A 26,499-nucleotide genomic window follows, 5' to 3' on the forward strand; every position below is an offset into this window, starting at 1 on the left:
GAGGAACAAGGCAGGGCAGACAGGGTGGCTGGGCTCCCTGGTGAGAGAGCTGCTTTGTGTCCAGTCAGCCCAGGACAACGTAGCCCCACCTTCCACAGGGGCCTGAGTCTTGCCTGGGCCAGGTGTCCCAAGCAGCTGTAAGGGCTGCAGGCATCCATCTCCTCAGTGAGAGGCAGGTACCCTGCAGTGATGGCCAGGCTGCTGGCCAGGACCTGCTGCTTCAAAGCTCTTTCTCAGGCTCCCAGATGCCCCTCTGGGTTGGTGGCTGCCAGACCTTGGAGCCACGGGACTCTCACTGCTTACATGCCTGAAGCTGTCGCCTTCCCTAGACCCAAGGACCACCAACATTTGTACAAGGTGTCAGTGGAGCAGAGTGACATCTTCTGGGGAACACTAGGAAGGAGCCGGCTCACCTGGATCACCCCCTTCCACTCTGTCCAGGACTGTGACTTGTGCCAGGGCAGAGTCTCCTGGTTCCTGGGTGGGCAGCTGAATGTGACAGGTAAGGAAGGAGATGGACGTGGGATTGTACCAAGTGCCTGCAAGTGCTTCTGTGTGTGTGACTTCAGCCCTGGGAATGTATCAGAAGAGCAGAGTTAAAGGTCTGGAGAGAGGGGGATCCCCAATAGGTTCAGTTGGTCCTGCAGTAGCTGTAGTGTAAGGTTGTGGCTGGCCCTAAGAAAGCAACTGGGTTTCATTGGAGAGGTTGCAGCTGGATTGGTGTGTGCTGGGGGCTGGGTTGCTCTCCCTCAACCCCTGTGGATCCCACAGCAGTGCAGCACCCTGTCCTGCAAGACCATAGGCAGTAACACTGGACCCTGTGCATTCAGCAGGCAGGTTCTAAGTTGTTCCTGCTCAGTGAAAGCAAGATGTATCTTTAGAAAGCAAAATACAGGAGAAATTAACCATACTGTCACTGCTGTAGTGGGAGGCTCTTCTGTGGACTGTGGCAATTGCCTTAGGGGGCTATCAGGGGAAGACACAGAGGCTGGTGACGCTGTGTCCGGCTCACAGTGCTGTTGGTCCCTGTCCCATTCAAAATATGAGACAGACCTCTGAGAAAATCAGATCTTACGTAATCTATTTGAGAAAGAGAGCAAGAGTTATTTTCCTTTGTGATTTGCCATCTTACTCTTTCTCCTTTTACATGCATTTCTTTCTCTCCTGGAAAATTACAAATGGTCAGTAGAAAAAAGTTGGTATGCAAACTGGGGCTGCTGCATCATCCCATGACTTTAGCAGGTTTAAGGAAAACAGAGAGTAGAACAAAGCTTCTGAGGAAACTGCAGCTGCCAGCAATGTGGGAAACTTTACATGGAAGAACTGCAGCCAAAGCCTCAGCTTACAATGTCCCTGGAAAGCCAGGGGCTGTGCTCTGTTTATTTACCCTGGCTCTTTTCCATCTTGGACAAATGCACTCTGCAGCCTTCCAGTGCAGAGCTTCACTTTGCCCTACATTTGTTATTTAGGAGCACCACCACTAAAAAACTGCCCTAGTTCACCCCAGAGGCAGCTGCAAGGCAGTGCTGGGTGGAGTGATGGTTTAGTTAATGTTTGCCAGCACTCTGAGGGCACTGAGGATGTGACCTCCAAAGGGACTTAAGGCATTTTCTGCTCTGGACTGTGTGAGGTCGCAGTTAAGGAGGAAGCTGATAGTGCGGATTGGCAGGTATTGGAGTGGCGAGGAGCATAACAGACTTGGGGTGGTGCTTGTGATCTCCTGGCTGGTATCCACAAAGGTTGCCCAAGGTTAATGCTGAGAAGACTCACACACAGCCCTGACTTTGACCTGAAAATGGGACTGCCAGTACTGGCTTTGTGAGAGGTAAGAAATACTGAGAGTTACTCTGTCCATGATCCTGGGTTTTCCTTTCCAGTGAATTGTCTGGACCGTCACGTCCATGTAGCCCCAGACAAAGTGGCCTTAATCTGGGAGAAGGATGAACCCGGAGAGGAGGTACGGGTGACATACAGGTCAGTAATTACCTCTCAGCATATGAGAGGCATATTGTAGCATGCACGAACACTGCACAGGGCCGATCTGCTGTTGTCTGTCATGTGAGGGAATGCAGCATCCCTTCACAAAGATCCAGAATATGGTAGCGGTTGGCTTGCTTGTGCTAATCTGAAACTTCACCCTAGTCCCTGATTAAATCTTCTGGGCCCTGAGGAGTCCCTGCTCAGCTGGGGAGGTAGATATAAGTCCCTTGGGGCAGCACGGAAATGCTTGTAAGCACACAGGAAAGTCACACATGTGCCTTCCCAGCCTGGTTCCTGTTACTGAAATTTCTGGATAAGTGATCTGCGAGCAAGGCAAATTCACAGCTGCAAATGTGTTGAGAAATCCCATGCTTGTCCTCATGTCAGCAGTGCTGCTGGATTTGGCTCTCTGGGGGGGTCTGCCTGTCCAGCCCTGCTAGGTTGGTCTGGGGCCCCCACCTTCCAGCTTAAATTGCCTGCTTTCTGAGTCACTGTCACTGAATTCACATAAATCCCTCTGCACACCAAACAAGTCCCTCTGTCCTCTTTAAATTCAGGCCTCACATGACAAACATGACCAGCCACCCCTGCTAATCCCCATGCATGGAGAGCCCTTCCATGAAATGACTTATAGCCAAGCTACGTTTCTGGAAGGGACACTTCTTGGGAGAGGCACCTTTCTGCTCACTGCTTTCCTACAGTTTGTTCTTGTTTGACCTCAGCTTTAGCAAAGCATGGAACTCTGTTTTGTGGAAAGATATCTAACTTCTCACATGTAGCCTCCAGCTGTGCAGGGTAGTGTGTCACACTGGTTGTACAGGTCGGTAAGAAATGTGCAGACTGTCATTGAGAAAGTCAGCTGAGGTGTTGTGGGTTTGCTGAGCCAGAGGAATTGCCAGTGGCTGTTGTTGCACAGAAATCATTCTAATGTATGTCTTTTCCAGAAATAGTGGTCAGAAATGTTAGAGACTTTCTTCTTTTCTTCCCACTGATTTTTACAGCTCTCCCATGGTCTTCCAGAGTGAGGAGGGTTAGGGTATGTAGGCATATAAGCTGTGTCCTTATGACTCTGAGGACCCCTATCTTTATGCACGCAGGTAAGATCTGCAAGAAGATCTCTAACTGTCATTGCTTCTTTGGGCAGGGAACTGCTGGAGCTAACGTGCCGCCTGGGAAATACCTTGAAACGGCAAGGGGTGAAGCAGGGTGACAGGGTGACAATCTACATGCCCCCGTGCCCACTGGCAGTGGCTAGCATGCTGGCCTGTGCCCGCATCGGGGCTGTGCACGCTGTGGTGTTTGCTGGCTTCAGTGCAGATTCTCTTGCTGACAGGATCCGGGATGGTAAGAGGCAGTGGGTAACAGTGACGTATTTCCCTTGGGGGACAGTGCTGAACTTATTGGTTCAGCAGCTCGGGGGGATCAGGGTTATGTCGATGGCAAAGGTTTTCTGCGTGAGACTCCCTGGGCTCTCTGAGGGTATCCTGACATTATGTATAGTCATGGAGCAGGTACTAGCAACCCAATAAATTGCATGAGCTCACTAAATACCTTCCAGCCCATGGGATGAACAGGTTTTCTCTTTCATCCATAGGACTGAAGGACTGGGATACAATGTCTCCTGTAGGGGGATGCAACACAGGCAGAAATGGATGGGAAACCAAGATGCAAAGCTGCTGTTTTTGCTAAATGAAGGACATGAGAACTAAGGGCTGGGAGAGAGAGAGAGAGAGGTGAAAGGTCATGGTAGAGCCAAATTGCTCTGTGACTGGTGGAGAGGGGCAGAGTTGCTTATGTGACTCTTCTGTCTTCTGCAGCCCAATCAGAGACGGTGATTACAGTGAACCAGGGGCTAAGAGGTGGCAAGATTATTGAGCTAAAGAAGACAGTGGACCAGGCTGTGAAGCAGTGCCCTGGAGTGAAACGGGTTCTGGTTTCCATGAGGACCACCAGCAAGGTTCCCATGACAGCTCTAGATGTGCCCCTGGAGGAGGTGAGAGGCTGCCCAGCAATTTTGACACTTCTCCTGGGCAAAGTTCTTGTTCTTGATGCAGAGATGCTGGGTGGAGAGAGCATCTTGCCTGGCCATGGCAGTTTTGCTGGCATTGACAGAATTTGGGGACATTTTCCCCCAGCAGCAGTGGCAGTCAGAGCTGCACACAAGTTCAGGACAGTTCCAGTAGCCATTAGGATGGGCAACTGGTGTGTCTTCCCATACTACCAGCCCTGTACTGTCAGGGGCAGGCAGTGCAAGCCAGAGCACATAGCAGGGTGGACGGGGGCCTAGAAACACATGAGACATGGGCTGCTACTTTGTGAATCCAGCCTTGGATTGCCACCACACTGTCACACGTGGGTCTGCTGGCGGCTGTCATGTGCCTGTTATCCATAGCACACAGGGTGGCTAGGCTGCCAGCATGGAGTACAACTTCTGAACAGGTGAGCTCCTGCTGTGCACTTCTTCTGGAGGATGAGTGGAGCAGGGTGGCACAGGTGCTCAGAGGGGAGGGAGACTTGGGAGAGAGCTGCACAAGCAGTTGTGGGGACAACAGAGGGGAGGCTGTGAGACCCTGAGAGAACTGCTGTGCTCTTTCCTGCAGGAGATGATGAAGGAGGAGGCATGCTGTGAGCCTGCTGTCATGGACAGTGAAGACATGTTGTTTCTTCTCTACACATCAGGCAGTACTGGCAAACCCAAGGGCTTGGTTCATTCCCAAGCTGGCTACTTGCTGTTTGCTGCTCTCACACACAAGGTAATGGATCCCAGCCACAAAGTGCTCATGAGCCAGCAGTTCATAGGCAGTGCAGGGAAGACACATGCTCCTTGTTGCATTACAAGTATTATGCTTTACCCAGTGCAAAGCCTCTGGGAAGCCCTCCAAGCCCCAGCAGACCACATCTAGCTACAGGTAGGGCTCCATAGCAGGGTCTCCCAAATGCATACTGCTCTGAGCTACCTTTTTGTCCTACACTAGACACAACCATTGGATAGGATGCTCAGCCTTGCAAGAGTAATTTTATATTACTGGCTTAGGAGAAAAAAGCCAATTGGTTCCTAGAAACTGTGGCTTTTCCTAAGTGTAACTACCCCAGCTCAGGTGGGAGATGAAAAGCAGTGCTTCTGGGAGGAACACATCTGACAATATCTGTAGAAGCTGGTGAGTGCTCTTATGACAAAGGGTCTATATCTGAAGAGTGTGGGTCATCTTTGGGAAGGGGAAAGCGTTTAACCATAACACATGCCCAAAGCAAACTTAGAACTTGATAAATGGGCATTGAGCTCAGCACAGAGATGCCTTTGGCTGTAGGAGTTGGAAGGAGCATTCCTATAACATAATATGAGGTTCCATGTAAGAGGGGAGTTCTTACCTGAACAGTCCCTTAGCTTTGGATCTGGCTCTTCCTGAGCATGACTGCAGTTCCAATAGTGCCTCAGACCACACACCCTGTGACAAAGCAAGCTCAGGGCTGGCTGGGTCTTCTCCGTTAGCCATGAGTGCTGAAGGCCATACCTCCTGGGGTGTGTGCCAGAGGTGCGTAAGTCCTTGGCTTTCCTGTGAACTAAGCTGTGCCCAGTGTGATGGGTGACCCTCTCAAGACCATCAGAGTAGGTTTGCAAGAGCCAGGGCTGTCATTCCAGAATGGCAGTGCAGGGACTGAGCAGCATGTGGCCATGTTAGTTCCCAGAAGCATCAAAAGCCTGGACACAGGGCTGACACACTCAGATCCCTCAGTTGGATGGGACAGACTGCTGCTGCCATAACTCACTGCTCCACTAAAAAGAGACAGAAGAACCAGGAGAAGCTTCCATTATGGCACCTCAGAACACTTGTGTCCGGATCACATCACAGAGTGTGATGAAAGTCAGCAGGGAGCTGCAGGAAGAAGTGAGCAGGTCTGAAACCATAGAAATCAGAGGAGGCAGCAAGAAGTGATAGGCTAGTGGGAGAGTGGCCCCTAGAAGCTTTCCTAGCACTGAGTAAATGAAATGAAGAGTGCTTTAGGAAGCTGGTTGTGTTGCTGCCAATATGACAGCACTCAACTCTGCCCTGCACAGGGTAGTCATCGTTCCTTCATGTTCCAGCCTTGCAGCCAAAGGTCTCACAAGGAATAAATGGGGCAGTGGGAAGAAGTTGTTTTGCTTTCTGCCTGCAGGCACAGCACTGCACTCACCCAGCTGAGATGGAGAGATTCCAGCTCGTGTGGACAGGCTGGGGTTGCTCTGGGCCAAGGCATCACATGGTCCCTCTGCTTCCTGCCTCACTGCTCCTGTGCTGGGCCCCTTGCTGAGGGGTTCTGAGTATTTACTGTCCATCTGGAGTCCAGCAGTGCCTACAGGGGGCTCATGGAGTCCTCTGCCACTTTGCCCTTGCCTACAACTCCTCTCCTTCCACATGGTTATATAAGTACAGAGGCATCTTACTTACCCAGAAGGTTCTGTTGTGATGCTACAGGATACTTGGATCAGCTTTGTCTAGATACCAGCAAAAGGAAAGAAAGGCTGTATCTCTCTCCATTAGAAAAGAGAAAATTTGGCTGTAGGTTTGTTTTATGTGTCTGTCTCCTGCATCTTCACAGTTTTGGGGTTTTTTTAACATTAATTTTATTTTTTTTTCTGATATTTTTTTAAAAACTCTTTGCAGGAAGGTGTCCCTGCAGGGGTGGTAGGAAGACAGAACACAGTAACATTAGAGCTGACAGAGTGTACACTGCTCCCTGTTGTGCCCCTTGCCAGAAGTGCAGGCCCAGGTGAAATCCCTTACTGTCTCTCTTTTCTTTTTCAGTACGTGTTTGACTACCAGGACAGGGACATCTTTGGCTGTGTGGCAGACATCGGCTGGATCACGGGACACACCTATGTGGTCTACGGCCCCCTCTGCAATGGTGGTACCACTGTCCTTTTTGAGAGCACTCCTGTCTATCCTAACCCAGGTGAGTGAGGTGACTCATGGGAGCTGGGACATTCCACAGCACCCTGAGGTCCACAGCAGGCAGGATGCTGGTAGCTTGATGCCAGGACATGAGCAGTAAAGGCTCTGTTGCCTCAGCAGCAGTCCATGGGCTGTGCCCAGTAGAGAGCTCCAAGGGGAAGAGTATTTTCCTCTGCCTAGGAAGCCACTGCTGCTTCTCTGGGGGTGGAGCTGTTAATCCCTCTCCCTCCCTGCAGAAGGAACAGTAGCAGAACTGTGAAGAAAAAGGGACTGCTGCTCTGAACTGCTTTCATCCTTCCCACCATATAATTAACTTGGCTGAGGGTCCTGACAGTGCTGGAGAGCCTTTGCTCTCACCTCTTCTTTCTTTGCCTTGGCATTGGGCTGGGAGGACCTGTGTGGATGCTTACTGGCCCTGTTTCTGCTCCAGGCCGCTACTGGGAAACAGTAGAGAGGTTAAGAATTAACCAGTTCTATGGGGCGCCCACTGCCATCCGCCTGCTCCTGAGATACGGCGATGAGTGGGTGAAGAAGTATGATCGCTCTTCTCTTAAACTGCTTGGCTCAGGCAAGTGCAGCAACATGGGCTGGGGCAGCAAATCTTTGGACATCATGTTGTGCCTCTTCCCACAAAGGCCAAGAGTAGCAGTGCATGAGAACCCCAGACTGCATTATTTCAGCTCTGCTCTCTTGTCTTTCCCTTTGCAGTGGGGGAACCCATTAACAAGGAGGCATGGGAATGGTACTTCCGTGTGGTCGGTGAAACACGATGCCCAGTAGTGGACACTTGGTGGCAAACTGGTGAGATACATATGATTCCTTGTTCCAGCTTCTGCTCTCCCAGGCTTTAGGAGTGACCTGCTGCTTTGCTGGCCAAGTGACAGCAGTTGTTGCTGACAGTCTTGTATGAGCAAGGCTGTAAGGGCCAATGAGCACCCAAACATAAAAGGGAAAAATGGCCTTTAAAGCTAACCCAGATAAACATGGGGATTTAAGGGTACATCTCAACAGATCCCTGCTGAACTAAATGAGCACAACCATCCTTCTGTAAAGTTCCTTCCCCAGCTCTCTGGCAAAGCCAGCCCCTGCCTGTGCAGTGTGTAGTAAGGGACAGGGCAAAGACTCTTGGCCAAGCAGTGCTACTTGGCATTCGTCTTGTTCCTGACTTTGATGAGCATTAGTTTTTCTTCAGAAACAGGAGGCATCTGTATCTCACCCCGTCCTTCTAATCCTGGAGCTGAAATCCTTCCAGGCATGGCTATGAGACCCTTTTTTGGGATCAGCCCCTCCCTCTTGGATGACAAGGTATGTTTATAACCTGCAGTCCAGATGCTGGCTCAGTCCCCTTTCCCCCAGGTGTTTGCAGTGTGTACTTGCCGATGGGAGTGGAAGTCTGTAAGCATGTCTTTCCTGCTCATCTCTGCTAGACAGCAACCTCCTTACTGGAAAGGGACAAACAGGGAAGTTTTTTCCCAGCTAGTGCAGAAATTGAGTTGTTGTCTAGCTTGCACTGTCCTGACAAGAGAGGCTGTGTTTGCGCTCCCTGGCACATCTTTCCAGGAAGACAGGGCTGGGCAGGGACAGCCAGTCTTCCTGGAGAGGCCTTTGCATCCCACTATGGGAGGCAGTTAGTTGCAGACGTATGCTGGGAGAGACTAAGCCTGTCCTGTCGAAGTCAGAGATGGTTACTAAAATGTAACTGTCTTACAGGGAAATGTTCTTCTGGAAAATGATGTTTCTGGAGCTCTTTGCATCTCACAAGCCTGGCCTGGTATGGCACGAACCATTTACAATGACCACAAGCGATTTCTGGAAACTTACCTGACTCCTTATCCAGGTAAGGAAAACATGTGGCAGGACACTTGCACACATTTGGTTGGGTATGGTTGGGTCTGCTTGCTGGCTTCCTGTATGGAGGCAGGATTCAGGAGAGCTGGTATTGCTCCTTTGTTCTTCCAGAGACCCTCCACAGTCCTGAGGCCCTTCATCTCCCCATGTCTGATGTCACAGGATTGCCCCTCACCAACCTTCCCAACTGAATCACACATTGTTTTAAGGCAGTGGATTTGTCCTTCTGCCCCCAGTCCCCTTGAGCACAGACTTCTTGCTGCATCTCTTGCAAACCCTGTCAGCCCCTGTAACTCACCCAGAGGCACTAAGCAAGTCCAAGAGTGTGTGTGTCTTGATGTAATGCGAAGAGGAGAAGCAGCAAGACCACAGGCACCTGCACTGGAGCAAAGTGCTCGCAGCACATAGTGATGAGACAGGCACAGCATTAGGCAGTACACTGCAGAATGAGGGCAGGAGCCTGATGTTAGAACAGGTACCAGCAGAGGCAGAAGACTGACAAGGAAGGCAGGCACATTTACCCTGAGCAGTTGAGGAAGAAACAGAGTACATGGGCCCTGAAGCCAACAGAGAGGAGGAGGGGAAATGTGAGAGCGTGTTCACTGAAGAGCTCACATGCTCCCTTCAACAAATGACTATGGCATGGTTCTGGTTACTGCAGGATTTTACTTCACTGGGGATGGTGCATATCGTACCAGTGAGGGCTACTACCAGCTAACAGGACGGCTGGATGACGTCATTAACATCAGTGGACACCGCCTGGGCACTGCTGAGGTGGAGGATGTTGTGGTAAGAGATGTGTGTGGGAGGTAAAACTAAACTGAATCCAAACTAAAGCAGTCAGGGGCAAGAGGAAAAGACCAGTGATTGCAGACCTACTGAGGCAGGAAGGAAAACAGGCAGAGGCCATGTGAGACCTTTCCTTATCTCCCTGCATTATTGTGGGCTGCAACAGCCAAGTCAGGTCAGGGCAGCTCCAGGTGGCAGCCAGCCTGCCAAAAGCACCAAGTCAAACCCCTGCCCTGTTCTCTTCCAGAATCACCATGTGGCAGTGGCAGAGTCTGCTGTCATTGGCTACCCACATGAGATCAAGGGAGAAGGTAAGATGCTTTCTTTCCTGCCCCAAAACATCTCCTGGGGCTATGGCAGTGCAGTGGGAAGTAGCACTGGTTGCAGTGCTGTGTCCACAGCATACAGCATGTTAGTGGGGATTTCAGTGGAGCCATTACATGCATCACAGACCAGCTAGGCTTTGCATAAGGTGGCAGCAGCAGAGCTTCTGTGTAGCCAAAAGCATGCACAGTTTTGGCTACAGAGCATCCCCTGAAGCTACCAGCAGAGAGGGGCTCTCCTGGCACTAGGTTGGCAGGGTCTCAGGGTCTGCACCATGCTCAGTAGCCTGGTGGTCCTTCTGCCAGGAGCCTATGTGTTTGTTGTGCTGAAGAAGGACAGTGGCTACACACAGGAGACTCTTGCTGCTGAGCTCCAGGAGCTCATCTCAAAGAAGATTGCGAAGTATGCAGCTCCAGATTATGTTCAGGTAACACAAGCAAACTGGTCCAACACCCAGACTGGCAGATTGGCAGATCCCTTTCCCTCAGCCTTGACTCTGCTCCTCCCCATCACAGGTCACACACCGGCTTCCCAAGACACGCTCGGGTAAGATTATGCGTCGGGTGCTACGGAAAATTGTGGAGGACAAGGACAGCGAGCTTGGGGACCTAACCACCCTGGATGACCATGAGGCTGTGCAGCAGATCATAGAGGGACACAAGCACCTTGTGAGGCAGCAGAAGGGCCACTAGTTCAGCTCTGCCACCAGCTACCTCATCCTCCTCCTTCACTGCAAAATCAGGGAAATATCCAGAAAAGCCATTAAGCAAGTGGTGGCCAGTAAGTTTTCAGATCACACTGCCGCTACAGTCTTGGAGTGACCTCTCCACAACACAAGAGACCCTCAAAACATGTCTCCATACCTGTGTAGACAGAAGAGAGAACATGACTCATCATAGGCAGAGAAGTAAGGGGAGACAAGCTGTTTCATTCCATGAAAGCAGGGAGCAGAAAGCCCTCCTTGAGGTTCCTTGTGCCTTGCAGTAGCTGCAGAGGTAGCAGCAGGCAGGATCTCCAGCTCTGGATAGGGATACTACTCCTACCTCTGCTTTGCTCTTTAGCAATAGTCTTGTCCAGGACCACCGCCAATATACAAGCATCTCCTCCAAAGCAAACCCCAGAAAGAAAACATGCAATAGTCTGGTTAACAAATATTGACTCTTCCATAAAAACAATTTGAAAACAGGCCCCAGATTTTAATACAAAAATGTTCCTTTCACCTGTAGCTGTGTGTTATAAGGAGGGCAGAGACATGACCCTTCCCTGTGCTAGCATCTCCTTCCCTTGTCTCCTGCTGGAAAATACAATTCTTGACAGAGCCACAAGGTACATAAATCTCTTCTGCAGAACTGTATATCAAAGACAGAGCTCCTAGCAAGGCACAGAGGGCAGAAAAGGAGGCTGCATTCTAGTCTCATGCCATTGTATCCCAGACAACATGGAAGTTTCTCTGGGTATTGTTTCTACAAGACCCATGAGGCAGCATCTTTTCTCTGGGGGCCTAGCGGCTCAGCTTCTTTCTTCTGTGAGAGACAGGGAGGCTGGGAGAAGGATGGTAGAGTTGTGTCTACTCTTGGCAGAACTCCACACCATGAGTTCAGATATACTCTGTGTCCATCAGCAAAATCCAGAACTGGTCTTGCACTGTTTGACATGGCTACTGGCTTGGCAGCTCCATGTCTGCTACTTGAGAGCTCCTCCACATCTGTGCAGGTTGTGTGGCTGGCCAGACAAGGGCATATTTTTCAGTGTCCTTCCCCAGAGGGGAGCCGCTTCATCTTCTCACTTCGAGTGAGCTCCCATCTTCCCTCCCCATGAAGTTTCAAAATCCAGTTGTGGAACTGCAATTCAATAGCACAACATTGAGGGATGTCTCTACAAGGGCATGATCCACCCACAATGAGGTCCTCCAGCCTTAGTCACTCCCCTCTGCTTGTCAGAGACCCCCTCTACCTCACCACCCTGAGGGAGACATGGAGCACTGCCTCCGTGTCTCACCTTTTCCAGGCTGGGTCTGTGTCCCACGCTGATCAGTGTCATGCCCAGCTGAAGGCACATACGGTACAGTTCATGCTCCACCTCTTCTGTCAAGGCACTGGTGGCTTCATCTAACACTGAAAGAAAAGTTATAAGCCCCACAAATCCTATCCCAACCAGACATCTCCTTTAGGTAAGAGCAGCAACTCCCAAGAACGTTTCATGTATTAACTGAAGCTCACCAAGAATATCTGCAGAAGGCAAGTGAGGAGAAACCTAAGGACTCTGGTATTCCTAAGCACAGCTGGTGTCAGGCAACTAGGAAAGCTGTCCTTCCCCTCAAGTACTTGAACCCATGCAAACTACACCATTCACCTCATTCCTCTCCCTCAACAGCTGCCAGTCACTGCCTCATCCCCATCAGGGAAAAAGCCAAGGCGTGACCTTCGCAAGCAGACCATATGCCAGAGCGCCAGGCTGAACAGCAGTCAGTGTACTACTCTTCCATCACAGATCCTACATGGAGTATGTAGGATGGCCTGTGGCACCTTCCTGGCTATTAAGGGTAAATACTACAGATGTGAAGCAAATAAATTCAAATCATCTCTACAGCTTTTAGTTTGCAATCCACAGGTTCTTTCTGCCCAGACATCACTGAGCTGTGCCACAGGCTTCAGGGGAAAGAGAGGTACTTACATGTAGCTACCTGCTACTGAAACTGGCTCTGTTCACCCACATCCAACCTGGCCCTCATGGCAAGTCCTCCAACAACTCAAGCCCCCAGCAGAGCCCAAGGAATTTGCCCCATTAGCTAATCACAGATGCTTCTATGGTCTCTCAGGACTGTTTCTCCCACTGCTCCTTGTCTTCTTTTGCCACACCAGGGCTAAACCTTCCATATTGCCCCACAACCATACAGATGTTCGTGAGCTTCAGATATGAGAGCTGTTGCCACACTCGCCAACACATGCACTTCTTTACATAGCAACTGGTGAGAAGGCTGACAAAGTTCTTCTGGTGCCATTGGACACAGACCATGAACATTCATCACTAGTTCCCTAAGAAGAAAATGTCTTGTATACAGCCTCCTGACTTACCACCCTCCACACAAATAATGAAATATTTTCACATTTCACAAATGAATCCTCTGTGTGCTGTGCTGCTAAAATAATGGCCAAGACAAAGCATGTTCCTAGCACAAAAGGGATTTTATGAGCTGTCTCTGCAGCAGCTTCTCTATACACCAAAGGCCTTGTCTTTTTTTCTCCCCTCTTTTGTAGTCAGTCACTCACCTGCGTATTTTGGCTGGAGGTAGAAGAGCCGTGCAAATGAGAGCCTCTGCATCTCCCCTGGGGACAGGATGTCATACCTGCAGCAGGGTTGAGATTCAACACCTTCCTCAAGAAAGAGAGCTCATTTGCTGAAAATCTAATGGCTTCTGATATTGGAGACCAGCAAACAACTGTCCCTGTGTGTCCCTTGTGCCCCCTCCATGCTGGGACTGGCTCTGCACCCCTGTACACAGTCAGCTGCCTCCAGAACACCACAGCCGGTGATTGTTGGCATAGATGCTTGGGGCATGAAGGCTTTGCTCCTGTATAATGTCCACATCTCACAGAACGCAGATGGACACAGATAGCAATGTGCATCTGCTTAGAAGTGTTCCCCACTCAGCAATCACCCAAATACACACAGACAGTGAGTTCCCTTACCAGTTCCAGTCCACCTGTTCATCCAGTCCTCCAGCCCTTGCCAGCAAATCAGTCTACAGAGAGCACAACAGACTTGTGAACACAGTCCCCAATCCTGTCAGCCTGAGCATAACCACCCACTTCTTGCCAGTCTCCCTTTTCCCACTTGAGCTGAAGTTATACCATATCTCTCCTCCTCTTTCAGTCCCACAGACAGTTGTGTCCCAGGTACAGATAATGTCCCCACATAATGTGTCCCCACACAATCATGCTGTGCTGCCACAAAAAATCATCCCTTCTTCCCTCACTGGTGGCACCAGGAAAGAAGGCAGCAGTGCTTCCAGTGACTCACCAGCCCAGCCAGCTCCAGGAATCGCATAATCCTCTCATCATCTGCAGACCCTAGCAAGAAAGCCATACAGCATAAGCAGAGGCAGTATATACTGAAGGAACTGCTGAATTAAGGAGTTGGTGGGGCAGGAGGGAAGAACTGGAGTATCTCCTGAGGCTAAGTGTAGTTGACCTGACCACTTAGTTATAACAGATCCTGAGCTTTAGCAGAGATAGCCCCAAAAGACTGACCTTCCTTAAAAATGTTAACCATGCCTGCAAGCAGCATATCAAGTGAGAGCTGGGCTCAACAGATACACCTGAGATTTGCCTCAGTTCATGGCCACAGCCAGAACACAAGGATCCAGGCTTCAACTGCCAAGGCCCTGCCCAACAGGCACTCTCTTAGAGCTGAGACTGCGCACTACAAGTGGTAGAGTCATGGAAACAGGGTTCAGGTAAGAGCCAGGTCCTTTTGGACCCTATGTAGGAAGAGAAATACCTCAGGGTGAGTCAGCTGTGGAGCAGAACATACCCATACAGCTCAAGCTGGTACAGTCAGCATCTAGGGAAGTTGAGTAGACGGGCTGTGAATCTGCCATGGACCTCTCTGAAGCTGCTGGAGAGCCACAACAATAGCTGACGGCTGTAGTTACTTTACTCTCAGCAAGATTGTGACTCCCAAGTATTTGAAAGCAGCAGACAACACAGCTGGACATCTCCAAGCTAAAGCACACCACATGTGGTCAGGCTTCGAAAGAGGGCAGGGGAAGAAAGGATATCCATATATCCCATATATTCTGACCACAAGAGTGTGCAAAGCCCTGGGGCATCATTTTGAAAAAGTGGAACAGTAAAAGATGGAAGTAGATGGAAAATAAGATGAAGGCAAACATGGCTTGATGAAAGTCAGGCTGTACCAAATAAATCAGATGTAGCCCAACAGCAACATGTATCATGTCTAGCACAGCAGGAAGAGCACAGCCAGCTTGTCCTCATTATCCTAAGAGAGCAAGTTCTTATCAAGTGAGGATGATCCATCACAAAAGGAGGGGGACACAGAATTGATCTTAACACACACTAATCTTCTAGGGAACACCAGAGCAACAAAAGCAAAATGTATGAGTGTTACTGATAGGTTACAGCAGGGGAGAAGCTTCACTGGGTACAGGACAGTGAGGCAATACCACAGCATTGGTTAATTGCTCTAATGGATTTCCACAAACCTGAAGGTGGATAGATCTCCTTCAAGGGGTAGATCACCTGTTTAACAGAGCAAAAGAAACCATGTTAGAGGGACTGGACACTGTCCATCAGAGATGCAATAGCATGACCTCGGGTACAAGGGAAAGAGCAGCCACAGGCATCCTCCCTCTTGCAGGCCTGTCTGCACCCAACAGGCTTGCAGGGCATGATCATAGCAGGGAGCAGAGCTGAGGCCAGAGCAAAGACAGACCCTGGGCTCACCTGCTCACGCAGGCTTCCATCAGTGAAGAAGGGCCGCTGTGGTAGGAACACCACTCCTCGGGGGCCAAAGCAGGTCAGCATCCTGATGCTCCCTGCACAGAGACACTCATCACATCTGCAGTACCAGGCAGCAACTCCCCACTGCCCCGTGTAGTCCCATGAAGTAGCCAACAAGTCCCCACAGAAGTGTGTTTGCAACACCGAGTAAAGCAATGAGAGCCAAAGGCTGTGACAGAGATGGGTGGCTGAAATCAGTGTGTCAGTGACACATTCACCATCGCATAGTGGCACTGGCCTCACAAACTGCCACCTTGCAAACTCAGGGTAGCCTTGGTTGAGAAAGAGAAGGCTGAGGCAAGTAGCAGTCCTTACCCCGTGTGCTCTCCCAGAGTCCTCCAAGGACCCTCAGGAGAGAGGTCTTCCCTGTACCAGTGTTTCCCACAATCATCACACTGTTTCCTTGTGAGATCCTGAGGCTCAAGTCCTTGATAAGCAGCTTGCCAGAGGATGGTACTGAGAGTGTCACTCGCTCCAGAAGGAAAGCTGTGTCCCTTGGCATTGGGTCCTCCCCAGAATGGCTGCTGGGCCACCACCAAGACAAAGAACGAGAGATCCGTGGGTAAGTGACCATGCTGAGACTAGCAAAGATCAGGCACCTTAAACCTCCTGTGCCACTTTGACAGTTGCCCTGTCCCACACACCCTGGGAATGACAACTGACAGTGAGCACTGCCTGCTCCAACCAAGTGCATGCAACAGACTGTGACACCAAGGGCCACCTCCATTCTATGGCAACCCTACACTCTGGGATGTAAGCTGCAAGTCAGCCAGTCACTGAGAGGCAACTCACCCATCCAAATCCCAGCTGGTTTTGGCTTCTGAGTAGTTACCATTTTTTTTTCTGCCAAGGCTCAGCAAGGTCTCCTGCAGTTCACCAATCCTAGACACACAAGAGGTTGCATGAAAGCCAGGGACAATTCCAGGAGCCTCCTCACAATATCCAAACTTGCCCATGCTTGCACACAAGCAACTGTTTCTTATTTTTGTTGTTGTTTTTGTTTCTGTTTTTAGCACAGAGCTGGGTAGAGTCTTGTCCTGCACTGCCCTTTCCTCCAGAGATGTGCCCACAGATAAGCTCACCTGTGTGTGTAGCCAGCTACATCAGTCACAGTGCTGGAGAGATCTATGAGCTGGCTGAAGCAGCCAATGAGGTAGATGGAAACAAAGGCATTCTGGGGAGAAATCACATGCCAGAGTAAGGGTCAGTGCTGCTGAGCTGGAGCCCTGACCCTTATTCCATGACTACAAGGAGGCAGCCAAGGAGTCCACACATTTGGCCACATCAGCTGTCTCAGCAAGATGAATGAGGGCTGGTAAAGTCACCACATTCACACCAGAGGGAAGATGACCACATTTGAAAGAAGCAGGGCTTCCCTGCTCAGTACAGCAGTTTTTGCCAGGCAGACACATGTCCTGTCACCCAGAGATGGTGTTTGCAGAGTGCCTGATGGCCTGCCTAGGGCCCAGCATGCTTGCCCAAGTCACACAGCTCCATGCCACCAACCCTGCCTCAGCACCGTATATGGCTCAGAGCAGACACCAGCCTGCAGTGCCCACTTAGCTATTTTTAGCTCTGAACTCTATCACAAGCCAATTTTGAGTATCTGGTAACAAGTCAGGTCAGGAAGATGAATGCAAGCCAGCTCAGCCTCACTGGTGGCCAGGCTCACCACAGGCAGTAGTCCAGGGCATAACCCAAACCCACAGCACTGTAACAGATCCCATTCCCACCTGCACTGCTGAAAACCAGAGACTTTTTGACCTCCTGTGTTTTTTTTAGACATAGAAGTCTGTGTTAGGAAACACTTACGTAAATGTGTCCTTGACAGTTCTCACTCCCAAGTTAATCACATACCAGCTGGCTACAAGCTCCCATTTCCATGACACCATGACTTGGGACAGTCTAACCTGAAGATCAGATGCTGTAGGTTATCTAGCCCCAGGGCCACCAGCCCACATGAAATCTCCATCCTCAGTGCCTGCTCACCCTCCACAGTGGGGTCAGAGAGATCACCCTTAGCTCACCTTGCTGACAAGGGCACTGAGCTCTGTTGGACTCAGGTCACCGTAGACCCCAGAAAAGATGGGAATGGCAATGACCACGTAGCTGAGGATGCTGCCCAGATAATCAAAGGTGTTGATCCCAACTGGGCACAAGCACATTGAAAGAAAACAGTGAGTTAAAATAGAAACCTCTGTTCCAGCCAGGCCCAAGTACTAACCCTAAGCCCAGTCAGAGGAAGAGCCATGTTCTTGCCTTGGCCCTTTATGATAAACCAGAGCAGAAGAACTCATTTTTCAAGATAATGCAAGCAGCAGGGTGAAAATCCATTTGCCAAGCAAAAGGCACTTTAGGGCAGGCCCCTGAGCAGAGAATCATCATCCAGACGTACAGCTCAGGGACTACTATGGGCCAAAAGCAACTTTGCCTGCTTGTAGCTAAGCTTCAGGGACCTGACAGATTCACAATAAACAGGAGTGGAGGACAAAAGGAAGCTCTGGGGTGAGATGGTTTGCCATGAAGTGTGTCTTGGGAGCACAAAACAGGCAGAAAAGACTTAAGATCCCAAATTCCCACAGACACTACTGTTCAGGGTTCTCCCTCCATTACACTGTTCAGAAGCTCACTGTGCTGCTGAGATCAGAAAGAGCTGCCTTTATAGGGGTCATTTAAAGAAAAAACCTGGACTCAGTGAAAAAGGGAAAAGGAATATTTTTAGGGGACAATTATGCTTAAGGGACAGGCTCTATTGGAACTAAGTTTCCACAGCTCCCAACCACATGCACAGGCCCCAAAGCTCAAGCCCCTCCCTCTTTTCTTGGCAGTGAACACCTGCCCCACAAAAACCCAGATTCTGGGTCCTTCACAACTTTGCCTCTTTATGAGGCTTTTATACAACAGGATTCCCATGAATCACTGCAGGAGGTACCCTCGGTTCACCCTCAGGGCTTTCGCAGACCAGCAAGAGGCAGAAGAAAATAGCACCCACCCAACTGCTCTACCAGTAGAGTTTCCCAGGGTGTGGACCACCACAATGTAGTTACCACACATCCCACTTCACCCTGCAGTCTGTCCACTCACTGTATAGCCACAGCTCCTTGCCTATCAGCTCCCTCTGGGTCTTCAGCAGGCTCTGCAGCCTCCGGTCTGTGCGCATGTGCTCCACTCGCCCAGCCCTATAAAAATAATAATTGCAACATGCCACAGACATCCTAGGACCATGGGCTTTAAAACTGAAGCTTTGAACAGGCCTGTCACCTTCACCTCCAACTAAAAACTCTTTATTGATCAGGAACTGAACAGTCAGGACTACTTTCCTGAAGGGTATCATCAAAGAACTCCATCTAAAGCAAGCAGTCCTACAAATCTCTCCCAGAGCCCATGGCTGCTGCTGGAGGAGGTAAAGCCAGGCCAGACACTGGCAGCGAGGCTCTAGCCTGAAGCAATGTACACAAGGTCAAACACAATTCCCAAATACAGCCTGGTTGGAAAAGAGGGATGGCACTGTTACACAGCTGGACCCAGAAAGGACAGGGCAGAGGAGAGTCCAGGGGGTGATAATCAGCCCACGTGGCCTGCATGGTCAGCAGCCTCAGCCCACCTCTTCCCATTTACCCACTCCATAGGAATGGGACAGCCAAGTCCTGAGCAGTGCAAGCCCCGGTATGGGTACTCCAGCTCCAGAACTCCTCCCTTCCCAGGGCTATCTCCATCAGGTCACACACCACACATGTTAGTGGTGATGCTCCAGTGGCCAGGCTGAGCCTGGAGCAAGGAGACATCTCCTAAACCACAACCTTCAAGCAAGCGTGATAGCTCCTTCTGCTGCTTTGCAAGGCCTGGGCTGCCCTCAGGTGGCAAAATGCAGAGAGAGCTCCACAGCTCACTTCAGACTCCCACCTGCCATGGCACGTATTGCCCCTGACATCCAACAGAGGCTTCTGCCCACTACACAAACCACTATCATAGAGCTATCATTCTGTTGCAGATGAGGAGAGATTGCTGTATTGGTTTCCTCTTTTCCTCCCATTCACTTCACTTTTAAAGCAAGTTTACCAAAGGCTTAGTAACAAAAGAAGTAAAAAGGTGGCAGTGCTCTGCTTCTGTTTCTTCCTTTACTGAAACAATGTCTAGGCAGTCTCAAGAGGGCAAGATCACAAACCAAAGAAGTTGAACAATCAAAACCAGCCACTCACCACATGCTCCTCCTCTTGCAGGATTCTAGAAATGCAATCTTTTAAAAAACTCCTTTATTTTCAATTATAATGCATACCATGAAAATACTTGGTTGTGTGCAACTCAGCTAAGTTCTAGTTTCACACAAAATGAAGCTTTTCTATTAGAACACTGTACTGAACCAAGACATTCTGTTTACTGGTATAATAATTAACTTTCCATTCTCTACTTAGTAATAGAATAAAATTCAAAATTATGAATTATGAGGGAAAGTACTGCATCTTAAATAAGGGCATGTAATTACAGTATCTTTTCCATTACAAAAAAATTATCATCAACCAGTAAGAATCACAGTACAAAGAAATAACTCAGACTTGCCAGTGCAAACCAAGATTGATCTTGATGACTTAAATCAGTTTCATGCCTGTCAATATAAGTTCTTATGAAATCAGTGATTTTGAATCAAACCACTGTGGGGACAGCACCACAACAATCGAAATTCCCACTCAATACAGCATGAAGGAGCCAAATACAGATCACAGGCAGAGATGACCAGAGAGAAAGACACATGCTAAAATTCCTGGAAGTGGAATTTTGCAACATAGAGGGCAAAGGCAGACTTGTGACAAGAGAGAAACAGAAGCCTCCTGCCACCCCAACACAAGCTACACCAAATTCATGCCTCTTTTCCTGGTGAACCAAGCAGCAGCTCAACAGGCTTCAGGGCATCACTAAATGGCAGAGCTGCTGCTGGGCTCCTGATTGTGTGTGCTCAGCTCTGGGGTGAATGGCACTGAGCAAATTCAGAGCACCAGTGCAGCATACAGAGGGCAGGGCACAGACTGACCAAGAGGAGCAAAGCAGAGGTAAGTTGGCCAGGTAGCAGCTAGCACACCCACAGAAGACATACTGGCAAGCAGCAGCAGGATGGGGCCAGAAGCAACATGCAACAAGTCCTCAGCGGAAACAGATGCAATAAGACTTTGAGCAATCTTCCAGGTAAGGACCTGGCAAAACATCAGCAATGGTCTCTAAGCCAGCACCAAATCTGTATCTGCCTCTGAAGATGTTAGAAGGGAGGTAAAGGAAAGATACTTGTCTCCAATTGCTGTGGATTATTTCTGCAGATGATGCACAGAATGCAAAGAACAGAGTGTGTTGGGGGTAACAGAGTGTCAGGGCTGTATGGTGCTGCAGTAGAAGGGATAGAAAGCTGCAGCAACAGAACTTGGGCTCCTTTGGGATATGTGAACACAACAAGGATGCTCTGAATTGGGACAATCCTTTTGAGGATACAAAGAAATTAACACTACTAACCTGTAGAAAGCAGCTGGTTCTGCATTGACACGAATCTGCATGTGCTTGAACCTGTACAACCAAAATACATTGTAATTGTGCACAAATGCTCAGTGAATTACGTAGCCAAAGCCATTCCTAGAGAAAACTTATCTTGCATGTTAGAGACGTGATCTGAGGCATCTCTTGACAGAAATACTCAACAGGCTCAGCAAGGCTCCAGAGACCAAGGCTTAACATGAAGTGCCATCATTCAGGGCCAGCTCAGTGGTGTGTTTGTTTGATATCCTGCTCTCTGCACATCTTAGCTCTTGGGCTTACTGTTTGCTGCTAGCACAGCATCTCCACCATACAGAATCACTGCAGGCAACTGCCCCAGGCTGGGCTCCCTGTGCCACAACAGCTTATGCTGCTGTCCCTGGGTGACTTGAGCCCCAGGGAAAGCTACAAAGCCCCTACTACACACACAGCCAACCCTGCAAGCAAAGGGGAGGAGGTGAGTTACAGAGCATATGGAAAGACTGGGCTCTTTTAGGAACCCAGTGAAGGCAGTGGTGAAGCAGAAACCTGACTTCAGTTAGTAGATGCAGTTCACTGAATATTCATCTGCACCCAAGGAAGCTCCATGTGCAGTTTTCTTCAACACATCCCTAGCAGAAGCACCAGCAATGAGCAAGCGAACAGCTTGAAGACTGAGCTGTGAGACCGAGCCAAGGGCATTGCCTGTCATGACACAAAGCTGTGAATGGTTGGCAGGGGCTCAGTACACTGACTTTGAGGCACCATTGCACAGGTAACTTTCTCTAAGTGTGGGGAAAGTCACAGACAAAAGAAGTAGGTACATACACAGCACTGAATGGGGACAAAAAAGCTTTCACAGGAGCTGCCAAGGAGCAGGGAAAACACAGCTCTGCTGGGACTCACCTGAAGTCTCCCTCCAGTTTTTCCTGCTGCACAAGTTTAGACACAATTGGGCTCATCAGCACCTTGTTAATCATTGTCCCAATGATGAAATACCCAAAGATGCTCACCGGGCCTAGCCAGCCTGTGCTACATAGGAGAAAGAGAAGTCAGGTAATTGTCCAAGCAAAAGAACACTCCTGCACCATTAGGCTCAAGCAATCAGAGCCCTCAACTGTCACCTCTCAGCTTTCACAGAAGTTTGGGGACCAACATTGCATATCCCAGCATCTCCAAGGCAGAGTTCTCTTCCGAGTGTAGAGACCACTCACCCATGTGTACAAATACCCATCTGGGGAGTTGTAATGTGGGTGGCAGGCTCCAAAAAAAGAACACAGAAAAGAGGTATGCAAGCAGAGCCAGGATACATCCTTACCTGTGAAAGCACTGGTATGTGTAGTAGGCCAGTGTGAAGGGTGAGATGACGAGCTTGCTGGCCATGGAGCTGAGCTGCCTGCAGAACCTCTCCACATCCTGGCTGATGCGCTGGTCCCTGCTCAACACAAAGAGCCATCTTTTTACAGCCCAAAAGCAAGAGCCAGTAGTAAATCCCTAACAGGGCACAAACCAGGCTGTTTCATTGCATGAACACAGGACAGGCTGCAGGAGAACAACCTTGCCCAGGAAGGACCTGCAGCTCCCCCACAGGAGATCATTTTCATGGCCCAGCAGGATGCACCCAAGAGCCTTCATGGCACCCAGGAAGAACAACTTTTGCCATTGCTTTCATGCTGTTCATTGTATTTATCCCTTGTTCCACTTTCAACAACATTGTTCAACACTTGTACTGAAGGTCTCTGCATCATTGTCCTTTACTCCTCTCCTGGAACAACCCCCATACAATGAAAAACCACTGACACTCCCCCTAACTTTCAGTACTGGGCTGAGATGCCATCAGAACCACGAGGGCACAGACCAGTCCTTCACCAGCTGTTGGATATTTGCAAACACTTCCATCAAAGCTTCCCTTCCACAAGAGCCAATCCCTTGGCTCTGCATGGAGTACCTCTGGTTCCTTTGCTGCAAAAAAGGAAGTGCTTCCACCCACCCCAGCCCCCAAGAGCAGGAAGCAGCACACCAAGCCTTCTCACCTCACTAGCAGCAGGCAGTTGGGTAACAGACGCTTGAGTGCCATCTATTCCACTGCTGAGCAGGAGCTGCACTTGGGGTAACTAGGAAGGAGTTCAGTATATTTACTCCTCAGCACCTCATCTGTCCAGAGCATGTGGATGAGGGCTTCAGCTTGCTAAGCTAAGCTCCAGTGGAAAGGCCATAACTTAATGCTGGAGTTCAGAATGAAGAGCAAGTATGAACTCCTGGTTAACCTCCGTGCAGATACAACCACAAGGACATTAATGTTTTAACATTTTGCAGTTTTAACTTTTGCAGTTCTGGAACAGCAATGGATTTAATTCTGGGGCAGCTCTCACCCTGCCTGATCTACAGACAATCTTTCCCTTTCCTCAGACTGTAACAGTCCCATAAAATTATAACTTAAATTGTGCTATTGTCTCATAGAAGGATATTGCTTTTTACAAGCCATTAAGTAACATGTACTAAAAACATGAGAAACACATGAAAGCATCAACTCAAATTCCCTGCTAGGTGCTGCAAGTGTTTGTATGCCACTCAGAACCCACTCTTCATTCCTTCAAAGTGGACAACTCCATGCATTTAACACTCAGTTTGGTTTGCATAATAGGTTTCTGTTGCTCTAGCTTGTCCTCTAAGTACCTGGTGCAGAGAAAAAACTCTCATGAAGGAATTGCAAGATGAAGAGATTTTCTGCAGTGGTACCAAATCCACACTAAACAGTAAGACTGAATGTTGGAGCAGAAGCAAGGTGTAATGAAACACACTCCACAGTAATCCCACACATTTGGTCTGAAAAGGTCAGGAGAACAGACTGACCCAGTTGTCTCCTACATTTCACTGCACAATGTGAACATGTTCCCTAGCTAAAAATAAACCTGAGCAGCATAATCATGTGGTGAGGGTCTTCTGTCCTCTGCTTCCCCTCACGCCCCCAAAGAAAAAGACAGCTTCTGGCTTCAATGTGCTGCACTGCCTGGGAAGTCCTGCATGCCCTGGTGACGGACATGGGCTTTTAACCTCTCCATGCAACTGCATGCCACTGCAAAACACTATCAGAAATGAACATTCAATGATAGTGGGAGTAAACCAAACAGCAACCAGGAAGTGCATCAGCTCGATAATGATGGCCTACTGCCAAACATGTAGAATTGTTTGACCCAAGCTGAGATCTCTCTCCTTGCTTGCTACTCCCCCTTAGGTACCCAGCATGTTTTCTTGCAGCAGCCATACAAACCATCCTGCTCTGCAATGAAGGAGCAAGGACAGGCAGCCAGCAGCAAAAGGCAGCAGAGGTGCAGAAGCTGCTTCAGTTTCTTGAAGTTTCCACTATTAGCAAGAATTAGGAGTCCCTGCAAGACAGATTATGACCCTGGGCATGGTCTCCTCTCTTGCCGTCAACATGGGAAATGGCACCACTGCAGTGACTAGACCAGAGGTGCCCACTCTAGCACAGGAGAGCATGGAGTCTCAAAGCAACGGTATAACAACGCATTATTTCGAAAACATTCTCCCTTGATTTCTAGTCTTTCAGCTAATATTTAATAACTTTAAATTCTGGAGGGGGAAGAATTAGGGAGATTCTACACTGAGATTAGCTCAGCTGGTTAAGGCATGGCACTAATAATACCACAGGTTCAATCCCTGTGTGGAGTATTCACTTAAAGAGCTGGACTCAATGATCCACATGGGTCCACTCCAGCTAAGAATATTTTGTGATTCTGCGACCTCTCATATGGTGTCTAACAGGATTCTTAGCTCTTCACAGTGCACGACTATGACAGCAGTGCCCTGTGTGCGAGGACAGGCTGCAAGGCCAAGGTCCACACACAGCTGTGAGGAAGCACACTCGACCTTTGCTGCACAGTCCAGGTAGATCAACAGCTCTGCAGTAGGCAGGACAGTGCACAAAGCAAACTGGAGTGGGACCTCTTAAGGGTGAGGGATGGGATCCACAAGGAGACTGAAGGCTCCTCCTCTTATATTTCAGGTCACCACTGACACTTCCTTTCTAGGAACAGGAAAGGGAAATGCAACCCTCATACAGTACAAAACAAAGCCCTTCCTGGATGTGGCTTCCATGGGTTATCAAACCACTAAAATACAGCTGGACTGTGCTCAGCTGCAGATTCTGGTGTTTGAAGTTCAAACGGAACAGGGACTGTCCTAATACACCAGCTGCATGAAGGAAAGGAGAGACACTGCTGGCTCCAGCCAGGCCCTTTGTAACATCACACAGTGTCAAGGACTGAGTTTGCAGACTGTGTGTTTTATAGCAGCACTAGATCCCTGTTCCATTGGGCATCCACTTTCCTTGCAACTGAAACATCCTGCCCCTAAAACCATCATAACCAGCAGTCACAGGCGTTCCCAGCAATAGGTATTGCCTCCCACCAGGGTAGAAGAGAGTGCCTAGATTTGTGCCTAGATGGAAAAAGCTTCTAGGGCTCAAGCCCCTACCCAGAGACAAAGAGAAGTCAGGAAAAGGTGTGCAGCAGCCCAGAAGAAGCCAAGCAAGATACTGAAAGAAGCTGCTGGCAGCCTACGGGTTATCGATGTCCTCACGCAGCACGTGCAGGCTGTAGTAGACCTGGCCTTGGAAGTAGCAGCTGTGGAGGTATTCAGTGAGGGATTTCCTCCAGTTCACATACATCATGTTGCAGATAAACTTGTCGAAACTTTTTAGCTGGAACAAGGGCAAAGAGATGGATGGGGAGATATAAGTGAGAACAATTTTTTTTTCAAAATGAAATAAAAAATAGCAGGTTGTAACTAGTGATCCAGGGCATGGTCAGACTTGAACCCTTTGTGGTCAGGATCATGCCAGGAGTCATAGGCAGCTTTCCCTTCCTCTCCCAAAACATGTGAGCCTCTGGTCTTACCGTGGAGTTCACAATGATCAGAGTCACGGCAACGGCAGTCAACGTTTTGAATCTGGAGAAGTCCTTGCTCCCTAGGACCTCATAGTAGTGGCTGGGAATGACACCGACCTGGTAAATAACCAGCTGCTCTGGAGGAGAAAGGCAAGCAGGGGAAGGAATTGATGGACTGCGGTGACAAGGCAAAGTGGGGGACCACAGGGAGCAGACGTGCGGTGCAGCCCCCCATCTCCACTACCCAGGCTCACCCAGCAAGGCGACACCGAGCAGCGTCAGGAACATGAGGGCGCTCGGGGAGGGCCACCCAGGAAAGAGCACGGCCAGGAGCCGCAGGAACCGCCGCAGGAACAGCCCGTCCAGCCGGGAGCCAGCCCTGCAACAGAGGGAGACGCGGGACCGGCAGTGAGCTCGGGGGTCCCACCCCACCTCACCTCCGCCACGCCCCGGCCCAGCCTGCTCCATCCTCACCGCCCGCCGGCCCCGGCGCCCCCCGCGCTGCCGCTGCCCCCCGCCATCGGTGCCCGCCGGACCGGACCGGACCTGCCGGGCCAGCCCCGCCTCCGCGGGCGCTCCACATGAATATTCATCACCTCTCCTCGCCCTGCATCAGCCCCGCCCGGGGACAGCCGCCGCTGCCGCCGCTTCCGCGCGCGGCGTCACCGCCGAGATCCCGCCCGCCAGCCCCGCCCCTGCCGCGCC

General features: G+C 49.8%; 2 protein-coding genes across 12 annotated transcripts; one reads left to right on the forward strand and one right to left on the reverse strand.

The window, feature by feature from the left end:
* Positions 1-12,460, forward strand: LOC131577632 (acetyl-coenzyme A synthetase 2-like, mitochondrial). Of its 3 annotated transcripts, XM_058835657.1 has the most exons (15): positions 1-502; positions 1,878-1,974; positions 3,125-3,324; positions 3,798-3,973; positions 4,581-4,733; positions 6,765-6,912; positions 7,342-7,479; positions 7,620-7,712; positions 8,104-8,216; positions 8,622-8,748; positions 9,421-9,548; positions 9,796-9,859; positions 10,178-10,299; positions 10,388-10,652; positions 12,246-12,460. In XM_058835657.1, the coding sequence occupies exons 1-14, from the start codon at positions 190-192 to the stop codon at positions 10,562-10,564; spliced, it is 2,049 nt and encodes a 682-aa protein (XP_058691640.1). In that variant the 5' UTR covers positions 1-189; the 3' UTR covers positions 10,565-10,652; positions 12,246-12,460. The 3 variants fall into 3 exon arrangements, with proteins under 3 accessions (XP_058691640.1, XP_058691648.1, XP_058691657.1); XM_058835665.1 differs by lacking the exons at positions 7,342-7,479; positions 12,246-12,460 and having other exon boundaries at positions 10,388-10,564; XM_058835674.1 differs by lacking the exons at positions 10,178-10,299; positions 12,246-12,460 and having other exon boundaries at positions 10,388-10,560.
* ABCD4 (ATP binding cassette subfamily D member 4) lies at positions 11,577-26,471 on the reverse strand. Of its 9 annotated transcripts, none has more exons than XM_058835720.1 (19): positions 26,391-26,471; positions 26,049-26,173; positions 25,804-25,931; positions 25,468-25,607; positions 22,206-22,322; positions 21,794-21,919; positions 20,891-20,941; positions 18,479-18,573; positions 17,422-17,543; positions 16,477-16,568; positions 16,187-16,276; positions 15,710-15,918; positions 15,338-15,429; positions 15,097-15,133; positions 13,893-13,942; positions 13,562-13,614; positions 13,142-13,218; positions 11,871-11,986; positions 11,577-11,713 (listed from the first exon to the last, which is right to left on the reverse strand). In XM_058835720.1, the coding sequence occupies exons 1-19, from the start codon at positions 26,405-26,407 to the stop codon at positions 11,618-11,620; spliced, it is 1,833 nt and encodes a 610-aa protein (XP_058691703.1). In that variant the 5' UTR covers positions 26,408-26,471; the 3' UTR covers positions 11,577-11,617. The 9 variants fall into 9 exon arrangements, with proteins under 9 accessions (XP_058691703.1, XP_058691688.1, XP_058691696.1 ...); XM_058835705.1 differs by having other exon boundaries at positions 26,269-26,395; XM_058835713.1 differs by lacking the exon at positions 11,577-11,713 and having other exon boundaries at positions 11,748-11,986.
* Between the last annotated feature and the right edge of the window lie 28 nt (positions 26,472-26,499).

This window comes from Poecile atricapillus, chromosome 1 (assembly GCF_030490865.1).
Source record: "Poecile atricapillus isolate bPoeAtr1 chromosome 1, bPoeAtr1.hap1, whole genome shotgun sequence".
Classification (NCBI taxonomy): Eukaryota; Metazoa; Chordata; class Aves; order Passeriformes; family Paridae; genus Poecile; species Poecile atricapillus.

What these genes read in the sequence shown, in the direction of transcription:
- LOC131577632 (XM_058835657.1), top strand. Translation starts at nt 190, where the DNA reads ATGGCCAGGCTGCTGGCCAGGACCTGCTGCTTCAAAGCTCTTTCTCAG. An exon ending in TAGATGTGCCCCTGGAGGAG is followed by an intron (nt 3,974 to 4,580) that starts GTGAGAGGCTGC and finishes TCTTTCCTGCAG; the next exon opens with GAGATGATGAAGGAGGAGGC. An exon ending in ACATGAGATCAAGGGAGAAG is followed by an intron (nt 9,860 to 10,177) that starts GTAAGATGCTTT and finishes TCCTTCTGCCAG; the next exon opens with GAGCCTATGTGTTTGTTGTG.
- ABCD4 (XM_058835693.1), bottom strand. Translation starts at nt 26,387, where the DNA reads ATGAATATTCATGTGGAGCGCCCGCGGAGGCGGGGCTGGCCCGGCAGG. An exon ending in TGATCATTGTGAACTCCACG is followed by an intron (nt 25,608 to 25,803) that starts GTAAGACCAGAG and finishes CCCTTGTTCCAG; the next exon opens with CTAAAAAGTTTCGACAAGTT. An exon ending in CAAGGAGCTGTGGCTATACA is followed by an intron (nt 17,544 to 18,478) that starts GTGAGTGGACAG and finishes GCTTGTGCCCAG; the next exon opens with TTGGGATCAACACCTTTGAT.